The 21,060-nt window shown below is 39.2% G+C and overlaps 1 protein-coding gene across 2 annotated transcripts in view; it reads right to left on the reverse strand.

Moving 5' to 3' along the window:
• Positions 1-21,060, reverse strand: part of DENND1B (DENN domain containing 1B) — a 158,264-nt gene that overhangs the window by 105,305 nt on the left and 31,899 nt on the right. For both annotated transcript variants that reach the window (XM_061465561.1, XM_061465562.1), the window contains exon 3: positions 6,377-6,420. In XM_061465561.1, coding sequence (XP_061321545.1) covers positions 6,377-6,420 — 44 coding nt within the window. The remainder of the gene's footprint in view (positions 1-6,376; positions 6,421-21,060) is intronic.

Here is a 21,060-nt window from a genome sequence, read left to right on the forward strand (position 1 = left end):
AAGAGGAATGGGGGGTTCTAAGCAAGTAGATGAGAAAGTACAAGGTAGCACGGAGTAAGAAATGACATCAGAATGGAATATTCTGAGGGCAGTTGAGGACAATCAACAACAACATCACACGTGACAATTTGGCAATCTTTCTGGAAGACATTCCAAATGGTTGTCATCACTGTTTCAGCCATCAGTTAATTTTTTCTTCTTCGGTTTGGCACATTGCTGAAGGCTGCAGAAATAAGCCAAATTGCTAACAGTTATTTTTGATAGGCTGATACAGAATATTTGAAGGACAGTCAAATATTATTAATACTGTACTTATTTGAACAAACATAGAAAAGAACATTTGTACAAAATGCAGTCCCCCAATATCACAGCTGTATGATTAAAAAAAAGGCAACATATGCATACAGTCTATTAAAATGCACATAATTTATTTGACTCAAAATGAAAACATATCTAACAAGTAATTCCATTCATCTGGCCCTTTTTCACCCAGCCTTAAGATATACAAATGCATGCCTTTTCACCAGAACACAGCAGCTGGGAATGAAAAGGAAAGCATTCAAATGATCATTTTCACATCATATTCCATCGTCTTTTCACCAGCTTCTCCCCAGTCTTTCTTTGAGTCCCATTCTGTTACAAGAGAGCTGCTTTTAGATCAATTCATATTTCCATAATCCACACTGCTGTTTCTCCCTCTCCTCCCCAGGGTGGACTAACCCCTGCATCCAGAACTGTGGCTTACAAGTGTCATTAAAACCTGTAACAATAACAAGATAACAAAAGAGATGGTAGAGATGAAGCTAGCCAGTACCATATGCTGATCAAGTTCAACATTTTTAACTTAAAAGCTCTATAAAACAAAACCACCACAATCCTGGAAAAAAAGCATACTTGATGTTGCCACCTGTCCTCAAAATTTCAAGGAAGTTTCAAGTTTTCAGTATTGGGCTTTTATGATTTTGAAAATAAAAGTCTCAAAGATTTATTCTGTCTCTGTTGGAATGAATTATAAAAGAGAGGCTGCATCTTGGAATATTTACATCTTGAATGATGTAAGGATCTCAGTGATCCTGGGTGTTCCCAGCATGTCTAGGTGGGCAGTTATTTCACAGAACAGCTATCAGGATTGGACCGATTTCTTTTTGTTCACAGAACACAGTTAACAACTATAAATACACCTCTGAATGTTTTTCTGCCCATCATCTATGGGCTGTGATTTGCATAGACAGAAAGCAGTGCTGCCTTACACACAGTCTTCTTCAATAAAAACAATACTTTAAACACTAAGTGTCAGGAAATCACAGGAAACTATCTTAACCTTATAAAGCATACTTGCAGTGCACAAAGTTGCTATCATCTCAACTGGGTTCATTGTTTTTCTCAAAGTTAACACAAGGATTCAAGGTTTCAAAATATCCTTGAACCGAACAACGTGTAACATTTAGACAAAAATACTTTTGAAAATTAGCAATGTCATTTGATTCATTCCTCCTTTCTCCTACCGATGTACCCAAATACTAATCAAACTTATTAATAAATACAAAAGCAACAAAATCTTCAAATCCTTTTTACCATTCACTGACAAAAACAAAACCACCAAAGCAAAAACCTACCTAGTTAGCATAAACATTTGAAACATGTATTTGAAGCCTCATCAGAACAAAAGAGCAAAGCCATCAAATGGTGATACATCCCCTAACAGCGTGCCTGCAGCCTTGAAGAGAGTGTAAACAGTCTCATACCTCCTGGGTTCCTGCTGCTCTCTTAGGAGAGCACAGAGGAACACAAAATCGTCACAACTGGCTTCCACACATTGGTTTGACCCAGGCGACTTTAGCTTGCTTCTTGAGACTTAGTGATACTATTTAAGTTTTTTTAAAGGAATATAATCTCTTTCATACTGACCTCATGTATATAATTGCTGCCACAATGCATGTAATTAAATATTCCATCCTGCAAAAACTGAGTCCTTTGACTCCAAGCAGGCATTCACTTAAGCCAGTCTTTACTTTCTATAGTTAATACATGCATCAAAAGTAAAGCATGAAGTTAGTGCTTTGCTGAGGGAAGGCTAACATATTAGTACTTCATCGGATTGACCCCTTAGCTGATGTTTGCATGCATGCGTGTCTCTTTATGGTTTTATATATACAAATATTTTCATCTGAACCTGACAGATTTACATGTGTAATATCAGGCTTAGGTAGTTGGGTCACTACAGGATAAGGAGTAAGATTTATTGCTCACAATTCAGTGGTGACTTTTGCATAATATGATACATAAAAATAAAAACCAGATATTATAAAATAGGAAATAACAACACAAAGGGTGTTACAGTAACTTCACAGAAAACAGGAGAGGTTCCTCACATGGGAACCCTTACTGGTTACACACCTGCACTGTTTGGGAAAAGCCTAACATGAGAAAGCAGATTTAGTCTGCTTGCCTTTGAAAGCAGAGCACGATAGAAGGCAGGTTCACCACGAGAACAATGGGAAAAATTATTGTCATTAGAAGGAAGAATAAGAACTATTTATTGGAGCAGTTTTTCTATACACCATATACCCTGGGACCTACTGGAGATGGAAATCACTTCAGGTCAATAAGCAGTGAGATTAAAAAGCAGCTCAATTCTCACACAGCTAAAAATAATATCCAGAATAGCTGTAGTTACTAACTTTGTAAGAAACACTAGACTTCACATGCTTCAAAGTTTAAGACAACACAGAAAGCAGCACTGCCTCTGACTGAGCCACTAACTCCTGCAATCACACTATGCCCTTGTCCGTCCTTGTGCCAACACTACCCCTTCTCCAAGGAATGTTTTGACCCAATGAAGTTATTGGGAGCTTGCATGTTTTTATTTCCAGAACAGCTATGAACAGAGGCATACAGGGGGCATCTGGACACATTTGACATTAACAGCACTTTGCCACCGACTCCACTGCCATGAGGAAACAGTGAGCATCTGCAGATCTCAGTTCTTCTGGGTGACACTCATTTCTGCAGAGATACATATTTGCTTTTTCAACAGTGATAAGTATTTAATTTTGGAAGCAATGGTGGCATTTTTCATTTGGGTTGCTTCTCTAAAGCACTTAAAAAAATACTGTATTTTTTTAAAACTTCTGATTTTTTTTTTCCAGATATCACAGCATTATTATTATTTTCTCTGTATAGACTTCCATTTGAAAATGAGCTTGTAAGGCTGAAATTAAACTCCAGTTTAACCAGTCTGAATAAACAACATAGGAATTTCAAGATTAACATGATCATATTATGATAAGATAACATCATATCATAAATAGTTCATTGAGCACAAGGGGAGTTTTGAACATACCACAGGACAGAGCCTGTAGGCACACACATTCAAAATATACTTCAAATAATAAAAATATATTCCATTAGATGGCTACAATCCATTCCTCTTCCAAATGTGAGCTTGTGAGGATAAACATGGAAGAACTATATATGCTCAAATCAGGAATCTTCACTTTTTCTATAGTGATGACATTATTCTGAACTTTTTCAACATTGCCAAACTGAGGTTTGTATCATTGATGCCAGTAAAACAGTAAATTGTAAATCTATGATGTCTCCAATGGATTAGTACGTTTGGCTTTGGGGATCCTTTTTATTAAAGATTTTCTTTGGAATATTAGTGCGATCCTCTGTACTTAGAACTCTGCCTGGCATGAGTTCATTAAGTGATAGTCTTGAGCGTCACTAAAAAGTGAATTATTTCCACCATCAAAAAAAACAAACCCAAACAAAAACAACTTTCTGAAATACGCTGGCAAAGAGAAGCATTTTTCATTTTCTGCCTTGAAGCATTATTTATTTCTCTTTCCCCATTCTGCATTTTAACCTTTTCCTTCTAATTCTGGCATCTGAAGAGTTACCAAAGAGAAAATAAGTGTTTTCCCTGCAGTCTCTGGAGGTAACAAAATGAACAAAAAATCTTGCAAATTCTTTTGTGTCACCAAAAAGCGCACCTCAGTATTTCCTTTACTTCATGAACTCTAAGTGATTATGACAAATCACTAATCTTTGCTTTCTCCTGATCATTTGTAGTTTCTGCATGTCATCCAAAACAGATGGGATGTTTTGCAAAACAAGATTTTGCAAAGTTGACATCTAAGAATAAGAGACCAAAATTAAAATACTGCCCAGCATAAAAGAAAATGTCAGGCAACAAGAATAAGAGAAGATTAGGGATGAGTAAGCATTGGAAAGTTGAGGCATACCAAGAGGACAAATGTGAGAAAGAGAAGGAATGTATCAAAATGGCTTAGACAAGTTTTCCTTGCATTATGAAAGCAACAAAAAGGTGACATGATAAACTGTAGAAAAATTCAGGAAGTGAGGAAAATATTTTGCCCACTGTTATCACATCACTGTGCAAACAGACAGCCCTCAGATTTTAGGAAAGATGACTCTTTGGGACACATCCAAAAACTAACTCACACATTTTACATTTAAAATAGAAATGACTGGAAAGTAGGATGGAAAAGATTTTTTTTCTTTTTTCTTTCCTGTTTAATTTTTTTTTTTTTTTTTAGTGGTCTCCCCACAAACTTTCATTGAAATCCGCCTTGAGAATTTTAGCAAGATCTCTTTTTTCAAACTAAATATGATAGACAGTCAGGTCTCCAAACCCACCGAGTTCAATATGTATGCACACACACATGCACAGGTTTCTGCTGATCTCACTTGACTACTTGGCTCAGGGGTTTGCTATAGAAGCTGCTATATGTTCTGTTCAAATCCAGTGGTTCTAATAGGGAAATTTCCCTTACAAGAATGAGGATTAATACATACTGTTTTCCAGGAACACAAGCAATTTTCCTGAAACACCCGATTCCCTACACTGCTGAGACACAATGTGCAGGCATAGGATTTTCAGAGCCCAAAGACAGAGAGCTGCCTGAGGGCTCTTGTTTCTATAGATTAGGTACGTCTACTGCATCTTTGTATGCTTCCCCTCCAGTCTTTGGTGAGCTTCATCTTCTAATCATTTTTCTACACCAGCTGTTCTTTGAGTAACCTTCAACTTACTGAATAAGCTCCTATTTTTCTTCATACATAATTTCTCTTCCCCCCTCCCTTTTTTTAAGATCAAGTCTTTCTTAGGGAAAAGAACAAAACAAACTAAGGAAAAAAAAAACAACTTAAACGACAACGAAGATGATCACTCTGCAGCCAGGAAAATTATCCAAACTTACTGGATGTCTAACTAAGAACAAGTAACAGCACACTTCAGTCATGTACCATTTATCACTATCTTATAAGCTGCACGTGTTTCTGACTGATGCTATTCCCTAACCAGACATCCTCTTTCTATGTTTGTATATTTATTCCTTTCATCATGAACCACCTTATAGCTGCCTTTGTAGAATTCTGGAATATTGATTTAAAAAAAAATATATATAAATAAAGCAACAATTTATCAATATTTACTGCACAAAAATATTCCCAGATCATCCACTGTGGTGATATCAGCAATGAAGAATATGTTTGCTCTTCTTTTTAGACTGATACTGAGTCAAAAAAAGACACTGAGTCAGAGATATTTATTCTGTTCCATGGTTTTATGTGGGTTTGTTTATGAAAATAAAAAATTTCTATGGTAGAAACTCATCTAAAATTTGCTGAAATAATAAAATGTTATTGTTTCATTAAATTTTAATATCAATAACTTTAATAAAATAGTCCAGGGGGAAAAAAAAAACAACACTAATGAATAGCTTTGCTAGCACGACAAACATGGAAATAATCCATCAGTCCTGTATGTACAAACTTTCCTTTAAGGATTAATTATAGATAGAAACTAGGATTTTCATGCTTTCAAAATCAGCACATTTAGATCATTGTCTCTTACAAGGGCCTGAGGATTATTGGGTTTTGATTTTTTGCCCAAGCAAATAACTAGGGTGTTTCCAAAATATTATAAAGATATAAAATTTTACACTGTAAAGGACCAAGGGAACAAGACACACACATTCTGACATTAAAAGGACACACATGTGCAGCTCTTCAACTTTTTTGTTCTGGTGGTTTTTGTTAACACAATTTCTAACATCAATGTTTGGCAAAGTTTTGTGGACAAATTTTTCACATTTTCTATCCTCCAACAGAAACAGCTTATAAAATACTCCTCATCAAAAATAAGCTGATAGAGAATTAGTGCGATACATGGCACTCTACAACTGCAATTGTATATTCCTGTCACAAAGGCATTCTAATCACCAAGCCACCAGTTGGGTGAAGACTTCTTCCCCTCTATCATTAGCATCTGCCTCTTCACAGCTGAATAGGAGAGCTTTTTTACTATTATTCTAACATTAAAAAAGTTCAATCTCATGTTTCCAACCTGGTCTCCAAAGTCCTCCGGGAACTTCCACAGTACCACTGGATCTGTAAGTAATTGACAGACAGCATTAATCAGAGGCAAAGGAACAGAGTATTACAGTCAAAATACATTAATATTAAAAAGAGGGTCAGCTTAGCGTCAAGCTTTGAGGCAAGTGCAAAAACGTATCTAAAAACTAAGGAAGATACTGGATTATTAAAAAGACTTATCTCCTATTTATGAAACTATATGCTTATTGTTTTACATACATAGCAGGTTATCACATACTGAACTACCTTTATCATCTCTTTCTTTTCAACCTTTTGAGTACTGAATTTTTTAAGCACATGTTCAATTTTTTTGTATTTTAATTTAATTAAGAAATAAAAAGATATAAAACCTCTTACCATCTAGGGAAAAAAAAATATGTAAAATGATAAGGGAAATGATTATATAAAATGATAAGGGAAAACAAAGATCTCTATGAGGTATAGAAAAGAGTCATTTGCAATTTTAAGGATAGCACCAAAGTAAGCAGCACTCTCAAGGAAGTGTTTAGAAGAGCCAGCATATTTGAATATTTTCTGTTCAGAGCCATTTAAAAACCAGCATTTCAATAATATCTTAAAAGTTTCATTAACTTATTGTTAATTATCAAAATAATCAGTGTTCTTTAGGCTATGCATTAGTCTACAATTAACATTATTTAAGTCATCTAACAACAACCTGAACCATAACCTTTCAACAAAAACTGAATTATGCTCTTCATCCCCCCCCAAAGCTTTTAATCTCCTGTGCTACAAAACCTTCTTGAGGTGCTACTGTTAAACTGTATCGCAAACACCCACGAAGCTTCACAGCACTTCTATAGAACAGATTAGCAGCAGCATTTGTCCATGTGCTAAAAGTGAAATTACCCATCTTCCTGCAAGGGAGCCCAGGTCAGTGCCAAACCCTGAACTAGACGGAGAGCTCTCCAATTCCTATTTGTGCCCCAGTCAACATCAGGCAGATCCTCCCACCGCTGACTGCATGGCTGACAACAGCTGTAGGTGCCAGAGAGCAGTAAAATGAATGGTGAAACACCCTGGTAAGCACCAGAGACACTGCCTGATGAGAACTGCAAGATTTTGGCTACCACAGCAGTTGCTGGGATTCCTGTCTTCTAAAAAGCCAAGATCTGGGAAAAGTATTTGGATTTCCATTTCTTCCTCTAATGCTAGCACTGGCTGATAAATCAGCAACTTCCTTATTGCTATGTTTTACATCAGAACCAGAGGGTTCTCTACTTTTGGCGAAGTACAGAGGTTTCTATGCTTCTTCATCCTACCACATGTTTGCTGCTGCAAATGAAGCTTTAATGGAATGGAAATTAATGGTATTTTCATTCCCAGCTGCTGATTTCAAATCCTACTACTCAACACACAGCTGCTGCACCCATATCTGCCGCTGGCCCACTCACAAGGAGCTGGAGACTGAAACCAGCATTCCTCCTTCACTTTGGGCCAGATGTTAAACCAACAGTGAAACATGCATTTCAAATGTATTGCAAAATTCAACTCTTCAATCAACTCAACCTAATTCAGGCCTAATTTTCATCTAACTCAAATCTGAGATTTCAGATATAAATGTCCCCATTTCACTCTTCTTACTGGAGAAGCACATTTTTTCCTACTAAGTCAGGGGAGGGAGTGGTGTCTGCAGCTATTATTTATTTAAATGTATCTTGTAAGTAAGATGCTCTGTTTATAAAAATATGAGTAAATAAATACAGATACTTACAACAGAGACTTTTTCCCCCATCTATTTTGTGTGCATTTAAACACATCTTTGTAATGATCAGATATAAGAGGAGTTTGAATATTTCAGTGCATATTCTGTAAGGCATCTCTTATTTTTATCCCAATCTAGTATCACAGAAAATGAAAAGAAAGTAGTTATAGATCAACAGTGATCTCAGATAAATTCACAGAGCAGCAAGCATGGTAACAGCTATCAAATACTCAATGGTAAGTATTTATCTGCTATAAACCACTGGAAACTGTGCAGAATCCAAAAAGTGCTTTAAAAGAGCTTTCAAATCTGAGGCCATATGTCTACAAATGTGTCAAGCATAAGTTTCTCTGCAAACGAGCAATCCCATTGCACTCCCACTACCAGCTGCTTGTTGGTGATCCTGTTCCATCATCTCTTTCCTGCTGGTGCAGGCTCTTCCACAGCTACACATTGAACCAGATGAGGGAACTGACCAAGATCAAAACCTCTGGAATTTTTCAGGTCAGCGCCAACGAGATCAGTTCCCCCAGAGTCATTAGTTTTGTGGCGAAAGAAAAAAAAAAGGAAGAAAAATGGGGAATGGGGAGCTGTGGTCAGAAGGAAGCAGGACTGCTTCATCCAGCAGCAATCCAGAATTAATCACTGGCTAGACCTCATGAAATACAAGCTGGTTACTCCCTGCCTCTAGTTCCGCTTCTTATCACCTGTTTCGTGTTCAAAACTTCCCAAGTCCTGCTGTATCATTTATAGTTCTTCTACTGCAAAACTCAAGAGCTACTGCTGTGACCGGGTACGCAGGCCACTCTGCAGTGAAGCAGGCTGATGGGGCATTGCCCCGCTGTGGAGGAGCAGGCTTGGCAAACTCTCCTCTTCTGAGCAGTGAAACCAGGCAGATTGCTTTGGCAGATGTGAAGAACAGTTACATGAGAAACACTGAGTATCTGGGAATGCTTAGCAACACAGTAACAAAATCATGGGGTTTCTGATGCTTTCTAAAAAGTTCAATGTATAAACTAGAACAGAAAGAAATGAGATTTCGTTCTTTCACTGTTCTGAGTGAAAGTGCAACTGCCAGGCTTCGAAAAAGGAAGATCACAACAGCAAAGCCTCCAAGTACAATTTTAAAAGGTCACAATCAGAAGCAAAGTAAAACCTCAGAATTAAGCAAAACTTGGCCATAGGTAACCTGGGGCTTGGGGCCAAAAGAATGGGAAAAACACACACCTCAGTGAGATGTCGACAAAGCTGAATGGCATTTCACATGAGCACCCTTAACCTACTAGCAACAAGACCAACAGCTCCAACAACTTCTTTTGGTGCCCTGATATGCTGTTAGATACAAAGCCTGCAGCTTTAAGCCAGTGTCATACTCAGCTTGCTATCTTCACTTCATATTAGGACACTCTCATACTACTATGGTCTCACTTGAAATTATACAAACTCTAAAGTAAATACCAGTTCACTCAAGTATAACAATATTTAGTTTCATATCAGGATAGAATATTTGTCTCTTGAGAACATAATTAAATCAGTGTGATCTAAACAGACAGAACAATGCTCTTAATACTCCTTCATGAAACATTTTGCAAAATATACCTAATTCAAGAAAAACATTCAATGCTACATTCAGTAAAAATTACACACTTCCAACGCTGTCCAACTGCTTTGAGCTGGGTTGGCCGTTGTTATTACTGGCTTTTAACTGGTTATTTTAGGAGGTACTTGCCACACATTTATTAACTAAGAAAATCTGATGTGACTTGTGCTTCAAAAAGAAAGGTTACTGTACTGTTTTTATGCCTTCACTCTCTGAAACCAAACCCTAACACCTATAAAAAGCCTTAGGATTTTATGATAATTAACCAAGTCGGGGATTGGGCTTTTTTGTAAGATCATGTTTGTTTCTACTTTTGGAGCTAGGCTCAGGCAGCATCTGACACATCTTTGTGGCAACTCCTCACAAGTGTTACAAAGGAAGAAACAAAAGGGTACTGATTTAGAAATAAAAAGAGAAAGTATAATCCCATTCTGCAACTTTATGCACTTTATCTTCAGATTTACAAAGACTGAATTTTCTTTTCCCTGAGGATTACTTTCCAGATACCCCATTTGATCTGGCAACGTTAGGGCAATTTTATGCTGATTTTATGGGTGAGAGGATGAGAATCACTTATAAATAGCTGGTGCTATATAGCCAGCCAAGGCACTACTGAGTTCCTCCTCGGTTTTTTGGGAAAAACTCTTTGCACCAGTTCTACGTAAATGTAGTAATTAGTGGAAATTGTTAATCGCACACAAAGTCTGTGCATTACATGTGTAAATGTATATATTGCTGCATATGTAAATATACACATATGCACATACAATCATCACTTCTTCCTATGACTACTGCATCCAGGACAGACATTTCTTAGCACATGCCAGTACTGCTTGAAAAGTCCTTTGCTAAATGTCCTATAGCATTGGAAAGTATATCTCCCAGCTGTGATTTTCACACCGCTGCAAGGCTGTCGCTCATGCACATGTTGCTAGATATAACTTGTGACATTTGATTTCAGTACTTTTGCACCATTTGTGATCATCTAAGTCCGTCTATGCATATTTTAAGAGAAAGCTTTTTATAATGAGATTCAGAAAGAACAAGTTAAACCCATGAGGACCACAATTAGAATTAGATGCAACTCTTTGTGCAAGTTAGAAGAGAGACGAGCATGGACAGGTCAGTTAAGGGACCAAAACTTAAGAGTACCGCGTACTTGACACAAAGAGAAAACTGAGTCACGGGCAACGCTTAAAAACAGAAGTATTCAAAATACTGCAACCTGGAACTGCTCCACAAGAAAAATGCAGGTAAGTATGAAACATGCTAATAGAAGAGAAAAATATATGCATATCCTCAAGGTAATTCCTCTCCAAAACTCTATTCCCACAGAGGTAACTTCATAAAGCACATCATCTGTATTTTTAGAAAAACATTTCTAACATATTTTAGCTTCTGTAACAAATCTATGACAATCTAAAAGTCCCGTTTCTCATGACAGAGGATAGGAGTAGTTCAATTGTAACAATGGCAAAATAAAGAGAAAGCTTTCAGGGTAGTATCTTTCCTAAAAATTCAGTTGTTAAATATGCTCCAAAAATACTCTTCACAGTCATTAAGCTTGCAGATCATAAATATCACCCCAAAATATAACAAGATAATCTAACTAATACGCATTCAAATTGAGAATGGAACAGAAATGATGAACACATGCTGAGAAACATCCCAGGTAATTTTCTTGATAGCTCTTGATAGAGAGTAATTTCAGACAGAAAAACCCAGCTAAGGTGAAATGAAACAGATTAATTAAGTGGTCCAATATTCTGCCTACAGAGGAGGAACCTTCTTCATTCCTATGGGTTTTACAGAGCAGGACAGACAAAAAGACTGCCAAGAGGTGTTGGTCATGTCTTGGGGCAAAGGAATGGACTAGATGACTGCTCATTATCTCTCCAGCTATATTTTGTCTGATGCTGTAAAGATATTCACTGGAAAAAAGCAGTCACTAAGGAGGGGAAAGAAGAGACTGGGGCCAGGAGTCATGGGGGTGGGGAAGAAACAGAGAGGAAAAAGGAAGGCAGCAAAGAAAAAACTTACTGCAGACAGTTCTTCTTTCTCGTCTGGGAAAAAAAGTTCCAGATTGGTTTTCTCACATGAACACAAGAATGTAATTAATAAAGCTGAAATGATAGATTATTACCTCAGGGAACAGCTTTAGAAGCACACGTTTACGCAATAAGCAGAATTTATTTTGTTAGAAACAGTAGTTTTCAGCAACAAAAAATAGCTCTCCAAACCAAACTTAAAATACTGCTATTGTTCAAAGGCAAAAACCTGCTACACACTTAAAATAATTTGACAGAGACCCACAATAGTAATTATTATGATTCTTTTGTATCACTATAGTATTTTATTACTACCATAGAGATTTGGAAACAAAGTAGGAGATGAACCATCATGTGCAACCCAAGAGTTTTCACAGATGAAATTATCTGATGAAAAAAAACAGCATTCAAATAAAAAGATTACTTCTTGAGCAGGGGAAAAAAAAAATACTCCTGTATATCATATTAAAATCTGCTTGTTAACAGTTTCATACATGAAGTGCCAGCAGCGCAGTAGAACAGGAGGCACTGCTGTCAGGAAGATCTGAGCGTGACATTGGTCTTCAGCTCCCAGGTTTGGGGGATCAAAGTGGAGCACCCGCCGGGAGCTGGAGGAAGAGCAAGATGCTGTGGAAACTGGGTGAAGAAATTTTCCAAGCATCAGTAATCAAAAGAAAGAACAAGGAAAAAATACATTGAAGCAACTTCATAAAAAAAAGTGAAAGTAAGGAACACTCACTAACTTCTCCGGCACTAAAAACCTGTCAGATTAAAGACAACATGCAAATGAAGGTGCCACTGCAGAAAATACTTGAAAGTGCACTTCTATGCAAATCATGTAGGCCATGTATTTTTTTGCTCATCAAAGGGATATTGAAAGAAACTTCTACAGGACCGTTAGGTCTGTTCTTACTCTAACTATTCCACAAAAAGCTTATTGCAGAATGCAACCACACTCTTCATCTTCTCATTAAAGCAAAATTAAACTTATTTACAAAACTACATGTAATCTTAACAATCCAGGACCTTTGACTTCTTTACTCATACTTTACACACTAATGCACCTTCCTAAATTGCCACCACAGTTTTGAACAGTTGCTGTCAATGAACATAAGGCAAAAAAATAGCTGCACCACAACAGATGTGGTCCCCTAGAAAGCCAAAGACCAGTAATCACAGTATCACAGTATCACAGTATGCTAGAGATTGGAAGGGACCTCGAAAGATCATCTAGTCCAATCCCCCTGCCGGAGCAGGAACACCTAGATAATGTTACACAGGAATGCGTCCAGGCGGGTTTTGAATGTCTCCAGGGAAGGAGACTCCACAACCTCCCCGGGCAGCCTGTTCCAGTGTTCCGTCACCCTCACTGAGAAGAAGTTTCTTCTCAAGTTTAAGTGGAACCTCCTGTGTTCCAGTTTGTACCCATTACCCCTTGTCCTATCATTGTTTGCCACTGAGTAGAGCCTGGCTACATCCTCGTGACACTCCCCCTTTATATATTTATAGACACTTATAAGGTCACCCCTCAGTCTCTTCTTCTCCAAACTATAGAGACCCAGCTCCCTCAGTCTTTCCTCATAAGGGAGATGCTCCACTCCCTTAATCATCTTAGTTGCCCTGCGCTGGACTCTCTCCAGCAGCTCCCTGTCCTTCTTGAACTGAGGGGCCCAGAACTGGACACAATATTCCAGATGGGGTCTCACCAGGGCAGAGTAGAGGGGAAGGAGGACCTCTCTCGACCTACTAACCACCACCCTTCTAATACACCCCAGGATGCCATTGGCCTTCTTAGCCACAAGGGCACAGTGTTGGCTCATGGTCATCCCGTCATCCACTAGGACCCCCAGGTCCCTCTCCCCTACACTGCTCTCTAACAGGTCATTCCCCAACCTATACTGGAACCTGGGGTTGTTCCTGCCCAGATGCAGGACTCTACACTTTCCCTTGTTATATTTCATCAAGTTACTCCCTGCCCAACTCTCCAGCCTGTCCAGGTCTCGCTGGATGGCAGCACAGCCTTCTGGCGTGTCAGCCACTCCTCCCAGCTTAGTGTCATCAGCAAACTTGCTGATAGTACACTCAATTCTCTCATCTAAACTGTTGATGAATATATTAAATAATACTGGTCCCAGTACTGACCCTTGAGGCACTCCACTAGTTACAGGTCTCCAACTAGACTCAGCCCCATAGACTACAACTCTCTGGCTTCTCTCCTTCAGCCAGTTCGCAGTCCACCTCACTACCTGATCATCCAGTCCACACTTCCTCAATTTAGCCGTGAGGATGCTGTGGGAGACTGTGTCAAATGCTTTGCTGAAGTCAAGGTAGACCACATCCACCGCTCTGCCATCATCCATCCACCGTGTTATTTCCTCGTAAAAGGCTAAGAGATTGGTCAAACATGATTTCCCCTTGGTGAAGCCATGTTGACTGTCCCTCATAACCTTCTTATCCTTGATATGCCTTAAGATGGTACCAAGGATAAGGTGTTCCATCACTTTCCCAGGGATGGAGGTGAGGCTGACCCGTCTATAGTTACCCGGGTCCTCCTTCTTGCCCTTTTTGAAGACTGGAGTGACATTTGCTTTCCTCCAGTCCTCAGGCACCTCTCCCGTTTCCCAAGACTTGGTAAAGATGATGGAGAGTGGTCTAGCAATGACTTCCGCCAGTTCCCTCAGCACCCGCGGGTGCATCCCATCTGGACCCATGGATTTATGGATGTCCAGATTGCTCAACTGGTCTCTAACCCATTCCTCATCGACTAAGGCAAACCACTCCGTCGACCTGACTTTATCTGAGGTCGCAGGGGTACAGGGCTCTTCAGGACTGCCCGCAGCAGAGTAGACAGATACAAAGAAGGCATTCAGTAACTTGGTATTCTACTAGTCCTACCACACAAGATCCTGAACTCCACCATCTCGTGGTCGCTGCAACCAAGGCAGCCCTCAACCCTTACTGCTTCAACCAGATCCTCCTTGTTAGTGAGGATGAGATCCAGCAGCGCTCCTCTCCTGGCCGGCTCATCCACCATTTGCAGGAGGAAGTTATCATCCATACACTGGAGGAACCTCCTGGACTGCGGCTGGGTTGCCGAGTGGTCCTTCCAGCAAACATCAGGGAAGTTAAAATATTGAGTGATTGACCACTGACAGTTTTAGGATATAAATACTGACGCTTCACAACCATGGCAGTTATGGAAAAGCATTAACGAGTTTCAAGAATTGCATTTGCCAACTTTTCCTCCTGTCTATTAACAGACTGAGATCCTTCTGGGTCTCTAACTTCAGCAGCACATTTGAGCAAGGTGCTCAATCCGGACTCACCTTTCAGCATAAGCCACAATGCAGCCACACCACAGAAGCCCAGTGTCTCCTGACTGCTTCCCCTTCCCCTCATCAGTGGCCTCTGCCTTGTCTCCAACTGATGGCAAAGCTTATATCCCATTTTGAAAAATTACTTGTGCAGTGAAGGTACCTGACTCACACTGGCACTGGAGGAGATACTTGGAACATGTGACTTTCAACATTTTCCCTCGTAACTTTCCTCATACAAAGCAAAGTGCGAGCTAAATTACAACAGTGTTGACAAACACACACTAAATACTGCCCTTTAAAAGAAAGGGAAAATGGAAAATAGGATTTCAGTAGCCTGCCTCCGTTACAGTCACAGTAGCTGTTGCCTGTAAGTCTTTGTGGTTGCACATTTGCAAATTAGAAATGTGATTTTTACATCAGTGACTTTTTGGTTGGGTTCAGAAACGTGATTACAAAGACTGAATCCTCACAGGTAAGATGAAAACATCATCCTTCCACAAGGAAGCTTTTCCTAAGGAAACTGCTTTTAACTGTAGCTGAACATACGCTGAGCATACTTTCACATAAGCTGAAAACAGTATTGTAGTTTAAAATAATTTCTGTAGGACTTATGCTTGAAAAAATGACCCAAAGTACAAGTAACCGAAATTACTCATGGCTAAGAATTTGATTACATCTTTCCACAGACATCGAAATGGTTTCAGGATACCAGTGCTCACACTATGTCTGTGCAAATTCAGGATTTTGTTTCTAATACATGGGAAAAAAAAGATACAACCCACAACTTTGTCACTTGGTGTTTAAACAAAAACCACACATACTACTTTCTTCTCAACACCACACCAACAAAACTCACATCTGAAGTCAGGAGGCCCAGCTCAGTTAGCTACTCACAGCATCACAACATCACAGCAACTGCACAGTTTTCACATGCAGGTAATTACTACGTCATCACAGCATTAACAGCTCACAATCTGTATCGAAGTATGTGAATCTGACATGTGTACATTTCATTGAAAGCCACACAATAGATTTACTGATTTTAAAGTTTACCACAGAATTATTTTTCAAGTACTTCTACTTTAATTTGTAACAGTTCCTCAAAGTACTCAGAAAATCTAGGATGTGAAAAGCACACAAATACTGAACTCCAGCTAATCACATGCAAGGTTCAGCCTGCCACACTGTAGTAATGCAGGGCTTTGCCTCTCAGCAGTACAGGTTTTGGACCCGACAGTTCCTCTGATCTTCCTGATTTCCCTTGTCTCTAATGCACTCAAACCAGGAAACAAGTGCTTCTTCCCTTTTATGAACAAATAGATGATTAAAACTAGGTACAATCTGCCACCTCCTTCAGAGCCACAGGTTAATCCCTTTTTGCTCAGGAATTTGTTACTACTGAAGGACAGAGCATCAGCTAAGTTGGGACAGAAAGGAAGGGTCCTTTTGGCTGGAATGCTATTAGCTATGCTTCAGGATAAAACCTTAATCAGGGTGAGAGTTCATTGCACAGATAGTACACAGATAAAATGAGTATGTTCAGCCTTCATCTGGTCTCTCTGCAAGATAAGCAAGAGTTTCTTTTACCTGCTAAGTCTTTAGAATGAGCTTGTGAAGTGTGGCAATAACTGTATGCTTTTTGGAGTCTCAGTGTTATTTTTAACTTTTCTATTTTTAACTTCTAACCATGAGTGAATTACAGCTCATGAAAATTAGGGTCTAAGAAGTAAGGTAGCAAAACAATAAGCAACTGAAAAACATCGAGGCCTTAAATCATTGCTGATGTTTGAGGAAGGTTTATGAAACAAAATACTTCTGCTGTCACTGGGTCTCTTACTCAAGAAAGTTTAAACCAGACAGGCTGCAAGTGATCTAATGAAATGAACAATAACTGAAAACAGTAAGACTAAGGTCATTCACCTTTGCAACCAAATACAAGTTTTACATCCTGCCCTGTAAGGATGAAAAACTAACTCACTATACTCCCTTGCAAACAAACACACTGTGCAGTCTTTTGTTTTAGACGAAGGTACAGGACTTAAAGTTCTTGAAAAGTACTGTGGGCTACATGACATTTTCCTGCATTAGTGCCACAAGATTGATTTTGAGAAAGATCTAGAAAAGTTCAAGTGCATTATTACCAGGCAATACACACTAAGTAAATTAGGAAGAAGCAAACCTCCTGCACAGCCAAGCCAGTATGACAGGGCCTGTCACTTGGCTTTCCCATGTTAGTGATGTCTGACCAGAGACAAACACCTTATCTCACCAGGTAAAATATTATATTCAATTTGTGGAACTCACACAGACTGCATCTAGGAAAATGATAAGTGCTATTGGTACATGACAGAGACTACATCTCAGTATTTTATGGATGCCCGAGTTACTGCTTCCTAATTCCCTTCAAGAAATACAAATCTGGTCATCAGCTTGGACATGAAAACAGGAATATACGTGATCCTGTAAACCTGTGACCCTGGTTGCAGGAAACACATAATAATATTCAAGCCATTTTTGATGGACATTTTTCAAAATGAATGCAAAACAAAATCTCACATTGCATTTTACATGCCAAAAAAAAAGTCAAATTTAACAAAAACCTTAATGCTTCTGCAAATTCTTTTCAAAGCAGAAGTTAGTCCAGCCCTCCTGCTTCTTATAGAAAAAAAAATAAAATAAATCAATGGTGCAGGGAAACTCCCTCTTGACCAGAGACAGTGTCTGATACAATGTCTGTCTATTTACATCACTTCTTCCCTGAACAGTGCAGCAACATTTCTTCCACTTTCCGCTGGTGAGGACCACTTCCTGGTCACAGCCCAACTGTTAATATTTGAGGGCTGGCCTTCCCTGTAAATTATGCCCTTTGCCTTAAATACCAACTAGCACAAGCAGCAAGATGTGATGATTCCACAACTAACACTTTTCTTAGGCCAGAGCAATACTGGAATACATAATACAATGGAATCATGGAATATATAACATTATCATGGAATATCATTATCCAAATTACAAAGTTATTTGTGCTATATAGATAGACTAGATATAAGGAAGATATTTTTTACAATAAGGGTGGTGAAGTCCTGGAACAGGTTGCCCGGTTTGGTGGTAGATGCCCCACCCCTGGAAACATTCAAGGTCAGGTTAGACAGGGTTCTGAGCAATCTGATCTAGTTGAAGGATGACTCATTGCAAAAGGATAGACCATATGACCTTTAGAGGTTCATTTCAACCCAAAACAATATATGATAAACATATTTGGTACATCGGTAGACAAATGCCACTTTCAAGCATCCTCCACTTACACTGTCCCTAGCCAAACACTTTAGACGAACTGCTCCCAAACAGGGAAAATATCCCCAAAACCTAAGCATATAAAATTTATCATCACAAAGGCAGAAAAATATTCTGTCATCATCTGTGTTTCCTTCCGTCCATCCTTGCTTCCTACCCTGCTTGCTATGTAGATGTTCTTTATTTGGCAGACACAAGGAAGAGGAAAGTTCTCTTTGAACCAACTATTGTTGGGTTTGGATGCAGCACAGACAGCAGTGACCACGGTGTGAGGTGGGGCTGTCTCCCCCCCAAGCATACCTCCTCCTTTTCCACAAGACTACTGTGAGCAAAGCTGAAACTGGAGCTAGAGACATGGCAAATTGCAGGCTGGCCTGTGTTTCGTTTCCTCTTCCCAGAGGCCCTACCTTCTCCAAACACAGGGGAGAAGGAAGGTAAACTCAAACAGCAGCTCTTGGCGGGTGCAGAAACCAAGGGCATTGATAAGCTTAAAGGTATGAAAACTACTGCCTTAAATACCAACTTCATATTCAAGCACTTCTGATTTGTAGCATATTTTGATATTTAAGGAGTTTCCAGCAGCAGTGAAAGCACTATCACCTGTACTACTGAGCATCATCCAGGATCAAGTATGCATCTTGTACCATCATACAAACTCCATCCATGTCTTCTGAATGCAAAATACATATAGTAATCATGTGCTTTTCACCTGCCCAGGTGAACATTAATCTAGCATACATCTGTACTAACGCAGAAGACCTTCATGAAAGCATACACAAGAAAACCCAAACCAAGAGGACTTCTTGCCCAGTCCTCGGCCTGCATTCTCCCTTCTGTTAGCTCAGATGTACACCTCTGCGGCTTAGTGAGCTCTGCAGTGACAATCCCACTGACACTGTCACTGCAATCAAGGGCAGATACAGGGAGAAGGATTAGAGTCTCTGTTCATTGTTTTATTTTAGACTATGACATTTAAGCTAATACAGATACTACTATATTCACCCCATTTCTATGATTACACTATGAAATTAAGCTGGGGACTGTGTAGTGATATTCAGCTTATACATGAAAGAGAATGAACATAATTATGCGTTACAAACACATAGTTTCAAATTCTCCGTCTTTATCCTGGTTTCATTCTCCCATTACAATTAATGTTGTCTGTATGAAATTCAAACATTTCGTACTTTGCTTACTAGCTGTGGTAGGAAGAAATTGAAGTAGAACAGCACAGACAAATGGGACCTGGCCTGGCTGTTTCCTACTCCTTAGAACATCTACAGCACCACAACTGAAACACACCTGACTATGAAAGCTTTAATTACAGCAGACAATATTTCATAATTTTATGTATATAATTTGCTATAAATTTAAACAATCATAAACATTCTCAGCTATACAAAGCTGTAAAACTAACAACCATGTTGATTAGCCATAGCCTACATATATAGTTTGCTATATGTGCTGAGTTCACAGGCCTAAAATGAAGTGTTTTTTAAAAAATATATATTTTCTAGCCTATTCTGATTCACTGACCGTTTTTATTTTCATTTTTCATGACATTTAAAACCAAACTAAAGATGAAGGAACACTGATCAATAAGCACAAATCTTTTTCTGCCTTTGCTTTCCATCTAATACCAAATCCATTTTAATAACATGGGGGGGGGGGGATAAACTCATCAGTCACCTGATAGAGTAATTCGAAACTTAACCAAACAGGGCTAATGGGTGAGAATTGAATTGAAAACACCTTGACAAAGAAAGCAATTTCTTTTCTTCGCACTCCTCTGAAGCTGTGGGTGATCGCTGTAATCGAACCATCAACAGTGAGGGGCCATCTGTCCCAAGGGCCCTCCACATAAGCAAGAATCAACAAAAAAATGTTAGAGGCTGGCCCACATGCACCCAGCTCCAGTGTGTCTATGGCAGGCAGCATGCAGCTGAAAATCAGTGTTTTGACGTTTTTCACATACCAATCCTTAAAAGTCAACACTAAACTTTTGATAAGAACAAAGCACGAAAAGCAGGTTAAGAGGTTGCTTACAGAAAAATCAGTGCTACTCCAACAGCTAATAAACCTCTAATCAGCTGAGATTTTCAGTCTGTCATAAAGCACTCATGTTTTAGTATCCAATAGCCATGTTCAGGAAAAACAAAGTAAAGAAAACTACCTTTACACTAGCATTTATGGTAAAAGCCCCCTCTAGTATTACTCTGTGCAGCAAATAAAGATAATTCTAGTCATTTACCAAACCTCCTACACAGAATCCCCAAACCTTGTGGGATTTTTTCACACAAAACAAAGAAAACATTAAAAGAAGGAAAAAAAGAAAAGGGTCTCCCAGAAGTTTCCAAGCCAGTGACCATACACAATGCACACTGAGAGCCAGAGGCTCAGGCTGACCCAGTAGAGGCACCATGGCCTTGGCACCTGACATCCTAGGGCAGAGACACCCCTCTGATCCCCACCAAGGCCTCCCAGGACACGAGCACAGGCTTTGCAGCACATCCCTCTCAAGGATGCTCCCAAACTGGGAACCTTTCCCTCACTAAGCCATTAAAAAGGGAACAACATGTACAGAGGAGCACTGATGCAGTTTGTTTGGCGTTTTCTTACTGAAAAATACATTGATCTTTAACTAAAACAAACTCCGGCATTGCTGCACCTCTC

The sequence above is a fragment of the Pezoporus flaviventris genome, unplaced genomic scaffold, assembly GCF_033815535.1.
Source record: "Pezoporus flaviventris isolate CSIRO_AGI_PZ_B2104156 unplaced genomic scaffold, CSIRO_AGI_Pfla_v1 ptg000040l, whole genome shotgun sequence".
NCBI lineage: Eukaryota > Metazoa > Chordata > Aves > Psittaciformes > Psittacidae > Pezoporus > Pezoporus flaviventris.